Source organism: Calidris pugnax, unplaced genomic scaffold (assembly GCF_001431845.1).
Source record: "Calidris pugnax isolate Ruff unplaced genomic scaffold, ASM143184v1 scaffold44, whole genome shotgun sequence".
Classification (NCBI taxonomy): Eukaryota; Metazoa; Chordata; class Aves; order Charadriiformes; family Scolopacidae; genus Calidris; species Calidris pugnax.
This window is the reverse complement of record NW_015094506.1, coordinates 3,877,139-3,895,734: the sequence shown is the minus strand read 5'-3', so window position 1 is coordinate 3,895,734 and position 18,596 is coordinate 3,877,139. Positions and strand designations below refer to the sequence as shown.

Sequence of the window (18,596 nt, the reverse complement as noted above, 5' to 3'; positions counted from 1 at the left end):
TGAGCCTGCTGTCCCTCAGTCGGCTTGAAAGCCTACCTAAAATCACAAGGTGAACTGGAATGAACTCCACGCAAGTGCCACAGATTTAGAAACAGGAACAACCCGCTAAAGAGAGACAGAAACCTTTCAGTCTCCTTCTAATCAAAAGAAAAAGTCCTTCATCAGAGGAGGAAGCCCTCAAAGAAACCGAGGCTGACCGCACCTGCTGGGGAGAGCCAACGATTTGCTGAGGATGCCACCTCCTCCCTCAAAATGCTACCACGCTCCCACAGGCCATCGGAGGATAACTCCTGTCCTCACGGGAGCAAAGGGAAGAAGCAGGGTTAGAAGAAGAGGGATCAAAATAAGCAGGGAATCAATCGCTTACGCATCCCAGGGTTAAAAAAAAAAACAATAAAGTTAATTCATAGACCGTCCTTGCAGGGCCTTCCTGCAGAAGCCAGAATTTCTCATTTAAAAAAAAAACAAAAAAAAAACAAAACAAAAAAAAAAAACAAGAAAAGAAAAATTACCATGTACTTCCAAACCTGAAAGTACTTCTATAAGTTTGGTACCAATTCATCATTGCCCTCTGGCCAAGAGGGGAGAAGACAAATGACATCTCTGCCCTCTGCCACAGCAAAGTTTGGCCAGTGAGTTCCAGAAAAGAGCAGGGAAAATTTTGGAGTAAACAAAAATCAAGGGAAAGTCATGTTTTCCTGGTGTCTCTGTTCCAAAGGTATATTCCCACCTGTGATCTCTGTCCATCGAGGTGAGGCAGCTTTCTCTGGCTCAAGGGATGGAGTGGGTGTTCCTGCACTATGTTCCTAATACTGTCAATTGAGCTGCCGCAGCCTGGAGAGGCAGGTTAGATCTGCTCCAACGTGCACTGAACAAACAAGAGGAAAAGCAGCATGATAGGAAGGGGAACAGGATGGGCAGATGACTGCCCATTTAATTCTGTCTCTAATTTAAATCTTAAGTGCTATCAACGTATTCGAGAAGGATATTCAGTACAGGATTCCTCAACATCAAGAACTGCTTTCCAATTCGCTTCCTTCTTAAGATCTCCAACTAATGACATTTCTTACCGCCTCCTCCTTCCAACTTCGATCACTACAACTTTAAATTAAACCCACTTAGAAATAGTTTCAGATGGAGGGAATCCAGAAACATATTTGGCACGGGGCCACGGTGGTGAAGAAACAATGCCCTCTGGAGCCACCCTACGGAACGTGTTTTAACCTTTGCAAATCTGAAATTTCAGGTGTTTGATAACCCCTGGATCTGAGACAGCGAACAGGAGGAGAGCAGCAAGTCCTGTGGACAGAAGGGGGTGAGGGAGGAGGGAGGCAGCTAACTGGCTCTTCGCAGTTCTATCCGGATTCTCCTCTCATCTTCATGCACACAAAATATAATAAAAACTAATAAGAATAAAAACTAAGCCCATGATGTACAAAAATGTGTCGATAGGGGGAGGAGGAAGGTGTCAGTTACTCAGTTCTATGTGTCTTATCACCTTCATTAGCTTATAAATTATGCTCCTCTCCATTGCTTCCTTCAGGGAGGAGGGATGATTCTTCTGCAGCCAATCAGCTGGGATGGGTTTTGGTTTAAGCTGCTCTGGATCTTTTGGATAAGAAATGAAGGGAAGGGGAGGAATTCCTCAGAGGGAGGAGTAGTAAGAAATTCAGCAGCCACTGGCAGGAGTCACACAGGCTCCCTGAGACTTCACTTTATGGCGCTGACCCCCACGTCGCCGGCCTCCTCCTCCGACTTTTGACTGAAAAACAAGGAGAGACATTTTAGTGCGCAGTGACCTCTGAATCAGAGTATCAACACAGCAGGGGTTCAGATGGATTACACACACGTCCAGACAGCGGGAGGGCACTGGAGACAGATCAGCTTTCTACCACTGCAGGAAGGAGATAAGGCAGACAGACACACCATGAAGGAAGGAGGAGGGACAAACACACCATGACGTTCAGCCCTTCAAGCTGGGGAGCACCTAATTTCCCAATTTTCTGAACGCTTCACTGCCATGAGAGTCAGCAGGTGCCATGGAGCTCAGCATCCAGGAAATCGAAGCCTCAGGCTCCCTTGGCTTTGAAGAGAATGGAAAGAGGGCCCCCCACCCACCCAACAGGGCTCTCTCGCTAACCTGACTGCTCCCAGCCTCAGGCCAGCAAGCCCACCCTCCTTTTAAAGAGGCCAAATACCTTATTGCCCTCACGGATGTGGGGCTCTTCATCCAGCGCAGGCTGAGGGGAAGCAGCAAGGAGAGAGAGGCAGAGGTAAGCAAGAATGAAAGCAACACAGACTCTCAGGGGGAGGGACGAAACAAAGAGGAAGCTGGGAGAACTACTTACAACCACAGCGACGCTACAACAAGACAAGGAGGAGATGGGCATCTGTAAGAAGCCACAGGCACATGCAGAGGGAGAGAACCCCTGCCAGAGGGCTCTCTTTCAGCTGCCAGCCTGGCTCAAGAGAGTGAGATCTCACCAATGACAACTAAGACAACTAAAATTAAGAAGGGGAACACTGAGCACACTCGACAGTCAGTTCCTGAACCTTTTGCTTACTAGTTAAGGACCCTACAAGGAGAAGAGCCATGTAATAAAGCTGATAAATAGCTCACAAAGCCCGCAGTTAGCATTGAATTTCCAGTCCTTTCAGACTAGAAAGGCTAGGTATCCTCAGACAAGCTGAGCTGAGAAGTCCTAACCAACAAAACAACCTGGATAAATTTCTCTCAAAAAAGATAAACCTTTCCTCCTCCTTCTTGGACATCTCCATCCTCTTTCCTTGACAAAGCAGACAACCTGTGTCTGATATTACTACTTAGGTTGTAAATTCTCTAGCGTAGGGATGTTCCACACCTCATTCAGACAGCAGAGACCCATTCTGTGACTGGTTTGTTGGTGCTTCACTAGTGCAGCTACTGCATATATGGAGACACTTCTTGACTGTGAGCACAGTCAAGTAATGAAACAGGTTGCCAAGGGAGGCTGTGCAGTCTCCCTCCTTGGAGCTTTTCAAGACATGACTGGATAAAACCCTGAGCACCCCAGTCTGACCTCAGAGCTAATCCTACTTAGAGCAGGATGTTTGACTAGACACTTCCTGAAGTCCAACCCAAATTGTCCCAGGATCCTAAGCTGCTAGCTGCTGAAACATCAGCCACCACAAGTCATCCAGTCACCAGAGAATTCTGATTTCTACCATAAGACTACCTATATTTCAATTTCTTTCTGTTGCACGAGTCCCAAGATGAGTTCAAGAGTATGAGGGGATAATGCTTGTGCTTTAGAGTGCCCTTCCTCCAACAGATGAAACCAGAATTCAAACAGCTAGGACAGACATCGTATTTTCCTCACTTACCAATGGTTGCAGGGCAGTAGGTGTCAGTGGAGCTGCAGCTGTTGAGGGGGCCTCATCACCAGCTGGTGGGCCCCCAGCTGCCGTCCCAGCTGGGGGAACACCATCCTCTCGTTTCGTAACAGCTCCCTTCTTGGTTGACTGCATCTTGATCTGCTGCGGCTTGGAATTCATTGGTGAGTTATTGGTGGTCTGGAGTAACTGTAAATTACAAACAGAGAGGCCAAAGATCAGCATTAAAATAGCTACGCCAATACTGCAAGGTTCAATCTGCTTTTTAAGAAAAAGCTTGAGAGGATTGATATCAATAGCCATCGTGAGATGGTGGCAGCAACAGCTGCTCAAAGAAATTTAGGCCCCTGAGCTACCCTCAAGAACCCTCACAGGGTGGAAAGGGCCACTCAGCTGAGGTGACACTCAGCCCTCCTCAATGACTCAAAGGGAACCAGCTAAAAGCCATCAGAAAGAGACCAAGCCATACGAACCAGAGGCATCTGGCTCACCCCCCCCGTTTCACATTCCCTCATGCACACCAGTTAAGAGCCACCCCACAACAAAGCACACTGGTCATCTGCAACCACGTCAAGGCTGATGTTTGTGATCGAGGGATGGCCTCTTCCCTCAATTTTCCAGAGCTATACAGATCCTCCTGCTGGCTTCTCAGCGCCAGAAGTAGCTAATGGGCAAAAAACCAGTCGGACTCTTCAGCCTTTACCTTAGTGATGGTACCCACAGCTTTGGTGCGGCCTTCACGGAAGACCAGACGCTGGTCTATATGCAAATATTCCGGGGTTTTGATGAAGCGAAAATGCACTGTGGCTTTGTCCCCCGTCCGCAGGCAGTCCTTGTCCATGCTGAGAATCGTGGCTGTCTGACGGATGCTGCCACAATGCACTGTGAATGCAATGCACAAAGGCTTTCAAACAGCCAGAGCCATTAGTGGAATAAGCTTCAGAGAGACACCTAAGGCAGCTCTTGCTACCCTACAGCTAACTGCATGGAGTTTGGAATGTAAAAATCCACTGTGTACCAAGGACTATAAGGGTCATATGGCTGCCTTTGTTCAGGCCTCAAAAAGAAAACACACATAAGCCAGAACAGTTGCCTTCAAATGGAGACTTTGCAGAAGCATCCTCAATAGAATCCTACAGGCCAAGCAGCCAGACTAGAGGGCCTGACTTTAATGAGTCTCTCAGTCAGCATCTGAAGCTGAAGAATCTTTGCCCCATGGAGATCTGGCTCGGGCAGGCTCCAAGTACACTTGGAGTCACACATCTCCTTTTTACCTACAGCCTTTGCCACTCTCCTCCATCAGCTCTCTCCCCTCTCTCTAATGTGTTGTTGGAAAAGATTAAACCAGGAACTACGGCTTATATTGAGGCTGACAGATCCATCAGGAGAAAAATGATCTCAGGCTAGAGCTGACACAAACTGTTTACCACTGAGAAACAAAGCTGAGACAACACTGAGTTACATACCCATGGCCTGATATCGTGGGCTGATGGTGGTGGGGTGATGGAGCACTAGAATCTCTGCTTCAAACTCCCACGATGCCTGTGGATTCAGGCGGGGTGACACCATTACCATGCCTTTCCGGATGGAAGAACGCTTGATCTGAAAAGCAGAGACACAAAAAAACCTTAGTGTGATTCTCCAGGGAAGAAACGTGCTTCTCTGGCTGACTGCATCTAGAAGGGTCCTAAGGGACTTCAACAGGTATTAACTTGTGCTCACCAAAAGGCAAAGCCAGAGCTGTTTAGCAGTATGGAATGATGTTATGCAAAGGTTGCAAAAATCAAGTTCAGCTGAAGATTCTGAGGAAGCTTTAGTTAGAGTGCTGGGAATGCTGGACACTGACACAGAAGTTTTAACTCACTGATCCTTTAAAAGCAAAACATACATCCTGATTGCACATTACCCAAGCAGATAATGTCTCCAAAAGCATGATGTCTGTTAACACAAAATAAGAGTGAACACATGAAGTTTGGAATAGCTTAAACTAGATCTCCTTAAAATCAGTGCAGCTTCTATTGACAGAAACCTTCCACTAGAGGAACTGCATCAAATGTTGTTGATTTTAAAATCCCCAAATCATGCAGTTGGTCCTGTAAGTTGAGAGGAATAATGTAAATACCCTGCCTAGGCCACTAACATAGCTGGAGCACAAGAGGAAACTTTTCTTGCACTTTGTTACACACTTCCAACACTATTCCTCTTTACCTTGGGTCCCACTGCTATTACCAGGCAGCTGTCACCTGGAGCAACTGGGACACAGGACCCTCAGAGGTTTTATGGGATTTTCAATGGGCTGTGAAATGAAGCAGCTGAGGTTTGCAGAAGCAGTTCTGATTGCAGCTGAACTCCAAGAGCACTCTCAAATTAGGATGGTGGTTCCTGTTCTGGGGGTCTAGAGCAGATCATCTCACCTTTTTCAAAGCAAAGGAGGCGGTCTGGCCTCCCCGCACTTCTTTGACGGGCATCCTCTTGCGGTGGATGGACTTGACAGCAATCGGTAGGAAGTTGCCAAGGGGATCTGGCCCCAGCAGCAGGGTGTCATTTAGCTTGATCAGGCCTCTCAGTGTCGTCCCAGACACAACTGTTCCTACACCCTAGGCCAAAATATTAAAAACAGTAATTGGGGTCACTCGGCCACGCTAGCAGAAGAGCTCTAGAACTCCCCTCTCCAGGGAAGATGCCTTCTTCACCTGAAAGAGGGAGCAGAAAATTCTTCAAATACCAGGCCCCTTACCGGGACAGAGTAAGTATCATCTATCTGGAATTCTGCTGGCTCTTCTTCCCTGTAACTGGTCCGTGGAGACAAGAGATTAAGAAACATCTTCAGCAAATCTAGGTTCTCTCCAGTGACATTTGAAATCTGGAAAATCGGGCACATCCTGTAAAGAAGAATTGATGAAAACTGAGTTAGTTCACCTCCCTGCCTGGAATTCCACGTGTAGGGAGACATCCAAAAAATCTCGGGACTGAATTCAATACACAGTGCTAGGAAGGGAGAGCCTGGCAAGCAGTCAGATGCACAACACCCCATGTTTGAAAACCTGCAACATTGCCTCTGCCTTCTAATGACTTTCAGGAATAGGTGTAAGGTTCCGGGACTGAAGGAAGCTGAATACCCTGCCATCTTCTGCAGGCTGCCCAGAAGCAGCCTCTCATTTCTGTCTCAGAGAGGGGAACACAAGCGGGTCAAGCTCAGAATCAACACATTCTTATGGAATCAACACACCACATGGCAGATGCAACCTTCACACATCTAGACAATGGGATTCTCTTTCTGAATCTTCTCACCCAGTCTCCAAATAGGATGGAAAGAGAAACGACTTCTCCTCTACTCCCGTTACCTCTCTGAGCTGAAGTTGGAGGCTGTTACAATGACATCATCCTTGCTCTGAACCAGCACGGGAATCTTCCTGCACCCTGGGGACTTCAGCAGTCGCTGTAACAGCTTCAGGGTTTCTTAAAGGGTGAAATGAATATTGTGTTAGGGAAGCATCTCCCGTCTTTACAAATCGCTTTTGTGGGGTCTCTCCCCAAAGGGAGACTGGTGTTCTTGCCACAAATAGACAGGAGAAGATGGCTAAAAGTGCGTGAGTGAGACTATGAGTTTGCTGCAGCCCAGAAGGGACTTAGGAGCCATTCCATCTTCCATTTCATGCCAGTTAGCTTGCTGCCAAGCGACACCATACATGAACAGACATACAAATTTGCATCTGCAAGTGCAATGCTGGGAATTAGACATTTTAGAGCTGTCTGTTAAGTAGCTTGAAGCAGTTACAAGGTATTTCCTAGTACTATAAAGGATTTTTTCATATTGAATTCAATGAAAACCAGCAGCACTCAGGAACTGACATAATTGAGAATACTTGAATTAGAAATCAATTTTGATGAAATAAACTTCAACACACTTTGCCTGGCAATCAACCTACCCTACAAGGTTAGAGAAGCGTGAAAGAGGCAAAGATGGCCATCACAGACTAGGACACTGTAAGTGGACAAGATCCAGAAATAAATATTTTGGGACAAATCTCACGGCTTCCAACTTTGATCTCCTGACTGTTTTAAATTTGTTTTCTAAGCCCCATGTCTATCAGCCAGCAGGGGTGCTACCTGATGCACTTGCATCAGCCTCCTGCAAAGTGCCTTACAATAAACAAGGTGGGGGGAAAAGGCTAGTAAGGGCTTAAAAGAGCAAATAATTTACATTCCAGAATTGTCATTCAATTAGATGTTTTTTGTGAACAAATGATTGCCTATGGGAAAGTAATGTTTTGGATACAGAAACACAAACATCTAATCATGCCATCTGCTCTTCACAGATACACTAGAGCCAAACCTTGTGTCTTATTTAATTTAAACAGAACATGACACAGGAGTGGCTTCTCCCAAGAGCAGCTCTTCTCTCCTCACCCTCAGCTAAACGTTCTCCTTCTCTCCCAGTTATTATTTTACGGTCGGGCCTTACATTTATTTGCCAAACATCTATTAGAGAATTATTTAGATTATCTTTTGATCATATGTGTCTGTTTACCTGAAACATATTTAGGATTTTTACAATAATGAACTAACCACAGACAGTACCAGGAGGATCCACTTTCCTGATTCTCAGGACTGCTTATCAAAAAAAGCATTGCTCCCACTAACCACAGCATGTTCCTGAAGGTGTGAGAAATGCATCAAGAGAATTTTAAAGGTGAGAGTTGGTCACAGCCTGAAAAGATGTCAAGTTAAAGGGCCACTGCTGGGGTTAGAGGTGCTACTTTAACAGCTGCTGAGCAAAAATAGTCACTAGCCCCTGCTGCTCAATGCCATCCCCACCTGTGTCCAGTCCAGTCCTGCTACCACAGCCCACATACTGCTTTGAACCACGATTTATTAAGTGTTGGTTGGTTGTTCAGAGGAGCTGCTGTAGTTACACCAGCATATCTGAGAAGTGCCCAGGTGGGCAGGATGTAACAAGCAGCTACCCCTTCATTTAAGAGAACAAGTTTGATCACAGCTTAAGATCACACTCAAACTGTGAGCAAGAAGGAAAGCAGCTTTCGTGAGAACTTCCAGACTTTCCCTCCAGGTTTAAATACCCAAAGAGAACATAAAGCCACAACCCCAACTGTAAACTTCTCCTCTTAGAGCTCAGTTAAGCAAAACCCTGTAGCAAACACTTTTGGGTTGCCCAGCTGAGTCCCCCCAACTTGGGTAATTTTGAAATGGTGACTACGAGTCAACTGCCTGCAAAATGGGCAAGGGAAAAGGATAGATTTCTGGAAGGTGTTTAGGATGCAGTCAAAACCAGATAAGGCAGCTTTCCTCCAGCAGTAATTCCTCAACCCAAGCAGAGGATAACAGCACATACAGAGGTAAGAAACAGCCCTGGAGAGAGCTTGTAGGACTCACCTTGCAGGATGTTGGCAGGGCACATGTCGATCTTGGTCACCACAACAAAGACAGGAACGTTAAGTGCAAGCGCCAGGCCTAAGTGCTCCTTGGTCATTCCAACAATCCCAGCGTTGCTGCCAACCTACACCAGGGATACAAGAAAGGGTGATGTAAACCTTCCTCCTCCAGTGAGCTAGGACTTGTGTCCAACATGCAGTAGGCTGTGATTAGGTTGCAGGTGCATTATTGGGAATGTATGAGCACACCTGGCTCATTTCAAATACTGTTGGACACTGGCTGAGGACTCATTGCTCCTCAATTTTAGCAAGGTGTTCTGAAGTTAAGAAATCTTTCAGTTTTCAAAAACAATACACCTCAGGCCCATGTGAGACTGACAGTCCTGGGGTGCTTGTCTCAGAGCCCTGGCTACATACCTACAGCGGCGGCTCTTCTCCACCCCTGGGAGATGCTGCCTCCCTCCACCACCCCACGGGCACTTGGAATAGGAAAGAAGTTGAGGCTGTTAAAGCTCTGAAAAGCCCCGCTTGTGCTAGTGCAGTACATCTTTCTTGCTACCTACCATAAGCATGCAGAAGTCAGGTAAATGGCCAGTCATGCCGAAGACGGTGGTTTTCAGGTACTTTTCATGACCAGCCAGGTCGATGAAAGTAATGACCTTGGTGGATTTCTCACAGATTTTTGTCCATTCCAAGCTGCCACCGTGGCTGTCGGGCTTGTTGACCACGTTGCCCTCACTGTCGAAGCCCAGAATGTCATTGCCCACACTGCTGGTGCGGCCTGACTCAATCTCATGTTTATGGCGGAAGAGCTTTTGCCGAGCAAAGCCTCGGCCATTGTCAAGTTCACCATGAGTCAAGACTCCTAGCAACGTGCTCTTTCCTGCATCCACATTGCCAACCACTGCTACCCTGGGGGGGGAAAGGAAAAAGGAACCTGGTAAAATCTGATACCTGAAGAAACAAACAAGCAATCAAAAAAACCTCAACAAACCAAACACACCACCACTCCTGCAAATAACTAGCTTTTTCTGCCTAACCTTAAAAGAGAAATTCAAGAATGTTAGATCTTCACAAGCAGAGCAGAGATTTTTTCACAGTTTTTAGTTAACAACAGAGATCCCAGACGCTGGGGACCGGGATGTGGAAGACTGTGGAAACGTGTCACTGGTACCCTGAACACAGGGAGCTGAACTCGACATTGCTTGACAACACGTGCAGGTGGCAATTCAAAAGGAAGTCTAAATCCCAACTTGATCTAAATACCTCTCCCTTTTTTGTATTTGTCATGTTGCAGTAGCAGCAGCTGCTAGGGAAAACACAGAAATTTTAATTTCTCTTCCCAGAAAAGGAAAAGCTCAAACGACAATGAATTTTTTTGGGGGAAACCCCTCTCCTACAGCAATCGCCTTCCTTGTCTCTGATAAAGGTGGCTATTATGGCTGTTGGCAAATGTTGGAAATCCATTCCATCCAGGTCTGGGCAGACTCTCAAGTCATGTCACACAAGCTATTAGATGTCCATTAAAAGGTGACTTGGATCATCACGGTCTTGGAATAGAATTGAACCCTTAGTCAAAAGTATTGTGTTCCAGCAGTGTGCATATACGCACATACAGATGCACATGCCCATGTGACTCCCCACTGGGATCCCAGCCCACAAAAAATCCCCAAACTGTGAAGGTGTCACCCAGAGAGCAACAGCCCTCAGCTAAACACAGGTAAATCTTCACAAACAGTTTGTTCACAAAAGAGACAGCAGCAACAACCACCAAGAGGCGATTTCATTAGCAAGGAGTGGTCAAACTCAACTCCCTTTGTTGGGTAGCTACAACACCCAGACTTGAATGCGCGTTGCTGGCTCAGCATCGCTGACTGCTCACAGGGTAAAAATGCAGCTGGGCTGCTGACTAACCCTGTCTCCACCCGACTCCTCACCTGACCTCCAGGAAGTCGTTGTCACCCACACGTTTCCGAACGAGGTAGTCGCGCACCTTGCCCCCTGCCTCCTGGTGCTCCCGCAGGAGGATCACGTCTGCCTCGATCTGCTCTGCCATGCTCTTCAACGTGGCATAGGATGCCTCCATGTCTGCCTCGCTCAGACCGTATTCGGTCCCATCTAGTACCATGTTGAGGAGACAAAGGACAGTCAGTGAGCACCACCTCGCAACAGCCAGTAGCAATGTCATTCTGCCCGGGACATTCCACACCAGTCAGGATTTATATGATTTATATGTTCACACAGCCATGTGAACAGAATAAGCACCTTTGCCCCCAGTAAAAAAGGATGGTCTCCACTCAAAGTCTTAAAAGCTACTAGAAAAGCACCATCTTTCAACTACAGTTTTCTTCACAATTTCTACAAGAAAATATTTATGTATTGACAAGAAAGACACATTTCAGAATAATCCCTTACTTCACATGTTGAAGGTACTTTCTGTGCAGTTTCCTTCAGTCAGATAAAACATCTCCTCTCGCATTGCAATAAAGGGAAAAGCATTAACAAAAGGAAAGCTCTGACTGTGAAATATCACCACAATTAACCAGTGAATGTGGGACCAATTTAAACACCCAGCTTATTTTATAAAACCACATCCCAAGTGTACATTTTCTACAAGTCTGCCCTGCGCAGCAATTTCTTTAGCCCCCACAATACTCCAGTTAAAACAATGTTTTTGGCGTGTCTCACCGCCTTCGTCCTGGCAATTGAAAGAAATGCTGACAGCACACGAGGCCAGAAAAAAAACCAAGGAGGCACGTCTGCCTCTGAACAGCCCCCCCAAGCAAAGAGCTGACAGTTGGAGCAAGTCAGTGGCAAGCATCTAGACAGTTTAAAGGCCACCACAGCTTTCAGTTGCTCTCTTAACACAGGTGCTGAGAAGCTGCATGGATTTCAGGACAGAATCTCCTCAGTGGGTAAAAAAAAAAAAACAACAAACAAAGGCAGAGAGCCACGTAGCACCTGGATGACTGAAACTATTGCTGTGTGCGCATTTGTATACACGTCTGACTCATCAGCTGGTAGAGCAGTAACTGCAGTTTGCATGAATTAATCAGCATTTTAACTACCGCACAGCTCTACAAGTAGAGTTGCTGGGTGACTTCCAAACTAGCTCATAAACTGGCTGAGAAGTTGTTGAGAAGGTGAGGAAAACAAAAAGCACCAGGGCTTGGGGTCTTGGGTGAGAGTCAGGGGATGAGAAGCAGGGGACAGGAGAGGGCAAGAGCCAAGGGAGGAAGTGAGAGATCACTACTGATGAAGCAGTGACCTTCCTGGCAGTCTTCACTCGCTTCACAGTCATCTGAGTTGGGTATCCATGATGATCAAAATCACAGACACTCAAACTGAATGAGGAGGAGGGATGGTGGCAGGGATAGCAACATTATTTTTTTTCAGTTGGCTATTGTTTCAAATTTACAGAAAAGATCCCCATCTTCCTTGACCATGCTGCAACCCAAAATGAAGTCAGAAGTTTCAGACCTTAAATGCCCACTTCTAAGTACATCATTGCATCAACCACCAGTTAACACCCTCACAAGGTATCCTAGAGGAGAAAGCAGTTACCAGCTGATCTCCCCTGCAGATGTGGTTATCGCAAACACCCCTGGTTCAGACTACATGTGGGAAGCTCGCTTGGACACGAGAGCATTATCCTCATTATCCTGTGATCTTGGCTGCATGACCAATGGCCACCTAATCCTGGCTTCTTTTCTGCGTTGGCTGCTTCTCAAGACACCGAGAAAACCCAAGAAGCACACAGTTCTAAGGTAACACAACTCTCTCCCTCCATTACTTCAGCAAAACCTGTGCACTGATGACCAAGGTTTTGTATTCTTCCTCAAACATATTAACTAGTAGAATATCTGATGAACAACTTGATATCCAGCAGATATATAAAATGTTTGAAGCAAGGCTTTAGCCTTATGATAGCCATAGATATTATATTTTTTTGCATTCAGAAAAGAAATTCCGATTTCAAAACAAGAACACGTTCAATATTATTTTACCAGCATCAGATGCAAGTATTCAAACTGTGAAAAAGAACAAAAAATTAATCCATGCTAACTGCTAAAATCTGCAAAGGCAAATGACTGCAGTCATACCCGAGTTAATGTGACAATAAAGGCCTCATGGTAAGAAAAGGAAAACCTGTCTCTCTGTAGCACACACTAAAAAGGTCAGCAGCATATATTTTGGCTAACTCAAATACATTCCTGTGGGGTAAAAATATTGTTGTTTACAATAGAAATACAAGAAATGAACAAAACCAGACAGAACAAGACCTTCATCAAGCATTGAGGAGGTCTGTACCAAAACTGTTGTTGTCATTTCAGATCCTTTGTCTTTTCCTGGTGTGCCCAGACAAGTTATGCCTTATTTCCAAGCAGATTATACAAGAAATGTTTAGCTCCACTACATAAGACAGTTGCTGCCAGGAATAAAATAAAAAGAATCTGTGCCACATGTTCTGCTATACTTTATGGAGGTTTCCAAGTTATTCTGGAGAAGTAAGTACTTCTACTTCAGCAGCAGCCCAGTTAGATGAACTAGGTTTTTATTACCATTTTTATGGTTTTTTGCGGTTTTCCTCGGGAAGCTATACTCACCTGATCCTTGACCAATGACATAGATGGTCTCCCCACATCCCTCATCAATTCTCTCTGACATCTGCCGGAGCAAACTGTCATACTGCTCTGAAGTTGGACTCACCATCACCAGCTGGAAAAAAGATTAAATATCCAATTTGCAGATGTCAAGCAAACAATTTCACCAGCAGCTTCAGTTATAAGGACAATCGATCAATATGGTTTATTGAAAGAGGCTGTTTTTCAAGCACCGCTTTCTGGTGGTCTTGTTGTTTTGTTTTGTTTTTTTAAACCAGCTTCTCTGACAGCTATTTCCTTGTGACACTGCACAAGGTTATTCATCTGAGCTCAGAGTTCATTTACGTTGGAAGATACACTTCAAAGCACGTAAGAATACCAAACATCCCATTTTGAGGTAACCGATGTTTAAAAGCCACATTTAAGTGAACATCCCACTTCTCCTTCTGTGTAATACACGTTTCCAAGCAAGGAAAAGAGAAAGGGGAGGAGCTATTTCCTCCAAAGAAATTCCTCAGCTAGGTACTCCACTGTCCCCCTTCAGAGAGAGCTGCTGCTCCCCCAAAGCCAGAAGAAGCCAGCCAGACCTCACTGCAGAGCACACCTAGGCACCAAAACCTAGAGCATCTCACAAATCTTTCACATTCTTGATCTCCCCTTTTGTTTTCTGCCAGGGCAGAGGGGAAGGAGACAACACGAATAGGCATTATTTTCAAACTCCTAACAAAACTTTAGGTACTTTACACTACAATGCTGACAGGCAGATACACAAAGGAGTTTGTATGAGCATATTTGGACATTTCACCGGTGAAGAGCTGCATTTGGCAAGCCAGCAGCTGCTATCAACAAGCTTTGACTGCAGTTATTGCAACAACCACAACTTCCTTCACCCTTCCCTGTACAGGCAACACGAGAAGGAAAAAGCAAACAGAAACAAATAAGAAAATGAGGACAACAAGACAATGCTTCAGGATGGATTTTTCTTAGAACAGAATGGAGTAGCACCATTTTGGGCAAAAACCTGTGTTGCTCAGAGTACAGCTGAGGACACTCGAACAGAGTGGCCACAATGGCGGTGCAGGAATGGCAGACCAAGGAGACCTTCATCACCCATTTGGGACCAATTGGCTACTTGCTCTCTGTCTGCCTCCATGGTTACAAATCTGTTGGTGGCTGAGCATCCTGGTACAGTGGCTCAATAGCTGTTGTGTTTGAGATAGGCATTGTTGCTAAAAAGGCACTCTTAATAAGAATTGTAAAAGCTATCACCTCCCGACAGCCCTATGGTAGGCATGCCTGCACCACACTACAACGCTCAATGAAATCCAGAAATTCCATCAGCTGTCCTCACACACACATTCCAAAAAGCAGCTTCTAAACCTATAGCCATGAATGCATCTGGAAAACTGAAGCAGAGGCAGCAAGTGCTGGTTTAAAAGGTTTTAGGCAGTCAAAGCAACGCTTTCCTCAAACGTTAAGGGTGACAGAGAGCAGGTACATGTCTGCAAGTGCCAGACAGCTACAAGAGACAATCACCTTCACGTGCCTCTCTTCAGACACATGCCCTACCTAACCCTTTTAACTACTTGGCACGGTCTGCAAAGGGTAGCAAAGCACCCTGGAAGGTCACATAGTCTTTCAATTTCATGCTACAAAGGACTGAGATTGCCTTTAATAGTTGTTCTTTTGGTTTTGGTTTCTTCCCAAAGAAGACCACTGGATGTAAATGTATCGAGAGGGAAATCAGCAGCTGTTCAGAGGCTTGGATCAGGAGAGGAATGGAAGGCTCTGTATTGATGTGTAAGGCTTGTTTTGCCCAGTGAGCACTTTGGGAATTCCTGGAAGCACAGCAGATGGGCTCACTGTTTAGGGTAGTCACCAGCACAGGTCAGGGACTCAGGAAGATCTATTAAACAGGCTGTCGTACACATAAAGATCAATAAAATAACAGGGGCCACTAACGTAGAGGCACAATAACTTCAGTTTCTTCAAGTCTCATCACCAGCTTCATTCTTCTATGAGCAGTGTGAGTGGGCAAGGTGTTTGTCTAAAGTATCAGGGGACATTTCAGCTTAGCATCTCGCTGTAGCCTTTCTTCATGGTGCCAGGCAGGAGGGCTAGGGGCTAAAACAGCATGGTACCCACGCACATCAGCTCAAAACACTGTTCCCCTACTCTGCTGCTTTCACTGCCATGCAAAGGTGCTGCTGAAGGGTGTTCCAGAGGTAGACTGCCTCCAAAGCCTACCCTGGAGCCAATGAAGCTTACAGCTGATATGACAGAGCGGGATGTCAAGAGAAGGATGCGCAGAACAAATCACAGCTTTCATGGATCACACATTCCAATGCTGTCCAGTATTTCTAACAGCTGCTTCTGCAGCCCCCAGCCAGTTCTGCAGTTTCCTAGGTCACTGCAAGACTTTAGTAGCTGTTCTGAAGATCTCTTTAGCTAGCTTCCTGGAGAGAGGGAGCCCATTCTTTGCCATTTCCTTGGTTAGTGAGAGGCCCTCCATCTTGGCCTCTCTGCTTTTATTGCTTTTCACCTTTGAGCAATCCCCTCCATGCTTGCACTATGTATTCATGTTTTTCAGAGGTTTTCACAAAGCCAAAATTTTTCACTTTTGCTCTTTCCACTTTGCCCGGCATTGAGCAGTTAACAGTAGGAGCCATGTGGGTCTAGCAACCTCAGATTTCCTATAGGGCAAAAAAAGTAACATCCAGTTATTCTTTTATTCTCAGGACAGCAGAAAGAAATATATCTCACACCTTTGAGATGCCATCTCTAAAGTCCCTTCCCAATCTCTGGGGAAAGGTAGCTTTTCCCATCTTTCCTCTGATCAGTTTTGGGATTAACATACAATAGAAGTGGGTAATAGCTACTGGTGTCTGAGCTTACTCCAGGGGGACAAGTTGGACTGTGCCATTCTGCACTGCCCAGCAGCAAAGAAGAATTAATACTATTAATAAACAGCAATTTCCAGACACCAGTGAGATTAAGCTAAGGTTATATCAGCACTACTACAGGCAGTCCTTACAAAAGAAGCATCCCATATCCATGAGGTGGACAAACTATAAAGATTAAGGGTAAATCAAATACTATGTGGGACATAGTGCTGCCTGACATTTTGCATGGCTGGAAGGCCACCACTAGCCACTGGGAAGTCAGGGGAAAGGCACCTTCTGCAATGTCATATTTTGCTTTCTATTTCCTGTGGACATACATCGTTCAAGTGCTATTAATGTTCTGTTGTCAATGTAGATCTAATAAGTATCAGCTTCACCAATAGCCTTGTGTGATATGGTTTTGACCTGAAAGATGATTACTGCTGCAGTGTGTTGGTACTGAAGGGAAAGAATCACTCATTAAGATCAACACGATAATGAATTTGTGCTGATGAATGGAACTATTTGCTTGACCAGCTCACAAGGTGCACTTGATAACTGAATCCCAAAGTACTCCTCTCTAAAAGGAGCACACCTTACAATGAATGCACTGGGGGAGGACTGGGAGAAAAGTATGTAACACAGTGAGGGGGTAGGTCAGACCAGGACAGAAGTAGCAAACAAACTGCAGTGGGAATCACCATTTTAAGCAGGAATCGGAGGGCAGCAATTCAACTGGGAAGACAGAAAAGATGAGGGAATCAGGGCGGGGGGGGGGGGGGGGGGGTGCCTCTATCCCCCATTGTGTGCTCGCTTTTTAGGAAGGTGGAAAGCCCACCCCCAAGCTCTATTTTTGTCTTCCCTAACTTGGTGGCTTTTCCATTGCATTCACAAGATACATCTGAGCAGACAGGCTCAAGGTGGGGGGGGGGGGGGGGGGGGGGCAGGTTCCCATTCTCACCATATGGGATCGCTGTTTTGAGCATATAGCGGGAGACTAACTTGGAGAGATGGGGCAGAGCTCATAGTCTTAGCTCTCATCCAAGATGGGGATGAATGAAAGGTCTAGGGAAAAGATAGCAGGTGTACACTGCTGTATGGAAAAGTAACTTGTCATGAAGGTCAAAAAAATGCTTACCTATCACCTCCACAGTGCTGTAGATTTCTAGGAATGGAAGACAGCATGACAACATAAATGGAGGTTGTGGGAGAAAAGCATTCCTCTCTCTTTATCAGTGTTTTGGTCAGGTTCCTGGCTGTCAAGAATCAGTGACACAACCCTTGGTGTCCTCCTGGGCCCTCTTCCACATCAGCCACGTCCAAAGCACAGATCGATACTGGCATCCTGTATCAAAATCTTGTCCAGCTCATTAAGGCATGAACAGGTGGCTCAATAAATACTGCAGGTCTGGTTTCTGTTCTTTACTTCCTTATATGACATCTTCATAACATTTGTTTTAATACAGTACCACATTGGGAAATATCTGGTCATTCCCTCAAAAACAAACAGCTCCACATCCACACACCACAATTCCTCTCTCTCCGTTTCTCCACAGAAGTCAAGACAATTCAGGACTTTGGAACAACTCCAGCTGGAAGTATGAAGAGGAAAGCTGGCAGAAAAACAGGAGGAAACACCGGCTATGCTGACTTCTGGATCACTTAATTACAAGTGGACCAAACCAAGGAGACTTTAGAGCGGGAGATGGCACCACGATACATCAAACGCTTGGCAGCAAAAGGTATACGGCTAAAGAGAGCAGCCAACTGGGACAAAACAGAAGGCAGCGTAGAAAGGCAGCTAACACAGCCCGTGGCAGGCTCTGGCATGCACTTAATACTACCATGTACCTTCCTGTAAGATGTGAGCGAGAACAGATTCTTACAGAAACAAGACCACCACGCAGCTTTGTCACTCATATCCTAGAAAGGAACCGCGTCAGGTGAACAAACCTTTTTTGCGTTGCCATAATAACCTGGTTTGCAAGCCCAAGGCACCCCCGTCGCTGGGCCCTTGTGCCTAAAAGTTACAAGCCCTGACCTGCTGTTAAGATCGTGAAGAAAGCCCCGGGACTGGCGGCAGAGATAACTACGGAGAACGGGCGCTGAGGAGAAACGTTGGTGAGACGTCAAACCAGCTGCCAGCTTTAAACCCTGCGCTTGCTGAGAGGTGGGACACACCACCCCCCCCCCATCCCACACACACCCCCCACACACACCCCCCACCTCGGAGGCCCCTGGCCGCTCGCTCTCCTCAAGCCAGGGGAGCGATGCCGGCCCCGGCTGCTGGCCCTGCTCCGGCCGGACCCGGGGGCAGCCCCACGGGTAAAGAGGGTGCCGGGGAG

The 18,596-nt window shown here is 46.1% G+C and overlaps 1 protein-coding gene across 2 annotated transcripts; it reads right to left on the bottom strand.

The window, feature by feature from the left end:
• Positions 1–7: 7 nt before the first annotated feature.
• Positions 8–13,515, bottom strand: GTPBP1 (GTP binding protein 1). 2 transcript variants are annotated; one of them, XM_014964128.1, is made up of 12 exons: positions 13,373–13,515; positions 10,703–10,883; positions 9,329–9,677; positions 8,767–8,890; positions 6,717–6,831; positions 6,110–6,254; positions 5,787–5,969; positions 4,839–4,974; positions 4,076–4,254; positions 3,364–3,561; positions 2,199–2,240; positions 8–1,762 (listed from the first exon to the last, which is right to left on the bottom strand). In XM_014964128.1, the coding sequence occupies exons 1-12, from the start codon at positions 13,476–13,478 to the stop codon at positions 1,670–1,672; spliced, it is 1,851 nt and encodes a 616-aa protein (XP_014819614.1). In that variant the 5' UTR covers positions 13,479–13,515; the 3' UTR covers positions 8–1,669. The 2 variants fall into 2 exon arrangements, with proteins under 2 accessions (XP_014819614.1, XP_014819615.1); XM_014964129.1 differs by lacking the exon at positions 2,199–2,240.
• Positions 13,516–18,596: the final 5,081 nt, after the last annotated feature.

Excerpts from the sequence above, each read along its gene's own strand:
- GTPBP1 (XM_014964128.1), bottom strand. The coding sequence starts at position 13,478 with ATGGTGAGTCCAACTTCAGAGCAGTATGACAGTTTGCTCCGGCAGATG. Across the intron at positions 6,832-8,766 it reads CCCTGCCAACATCCTGCAAG|AAACCCTGAAGCTGTTACAG; the intron begins GTGAGTCCTACA and ends TCACCCTTTAAG. Across the intron at positions 5,970-6,109 it reads ATGATACTTACTCTGTCCCG|GGTGTAGGAACAGTTGTGTC; the intron begins GTAAGGGGCCTG and ends ATTTTGGCCTAG.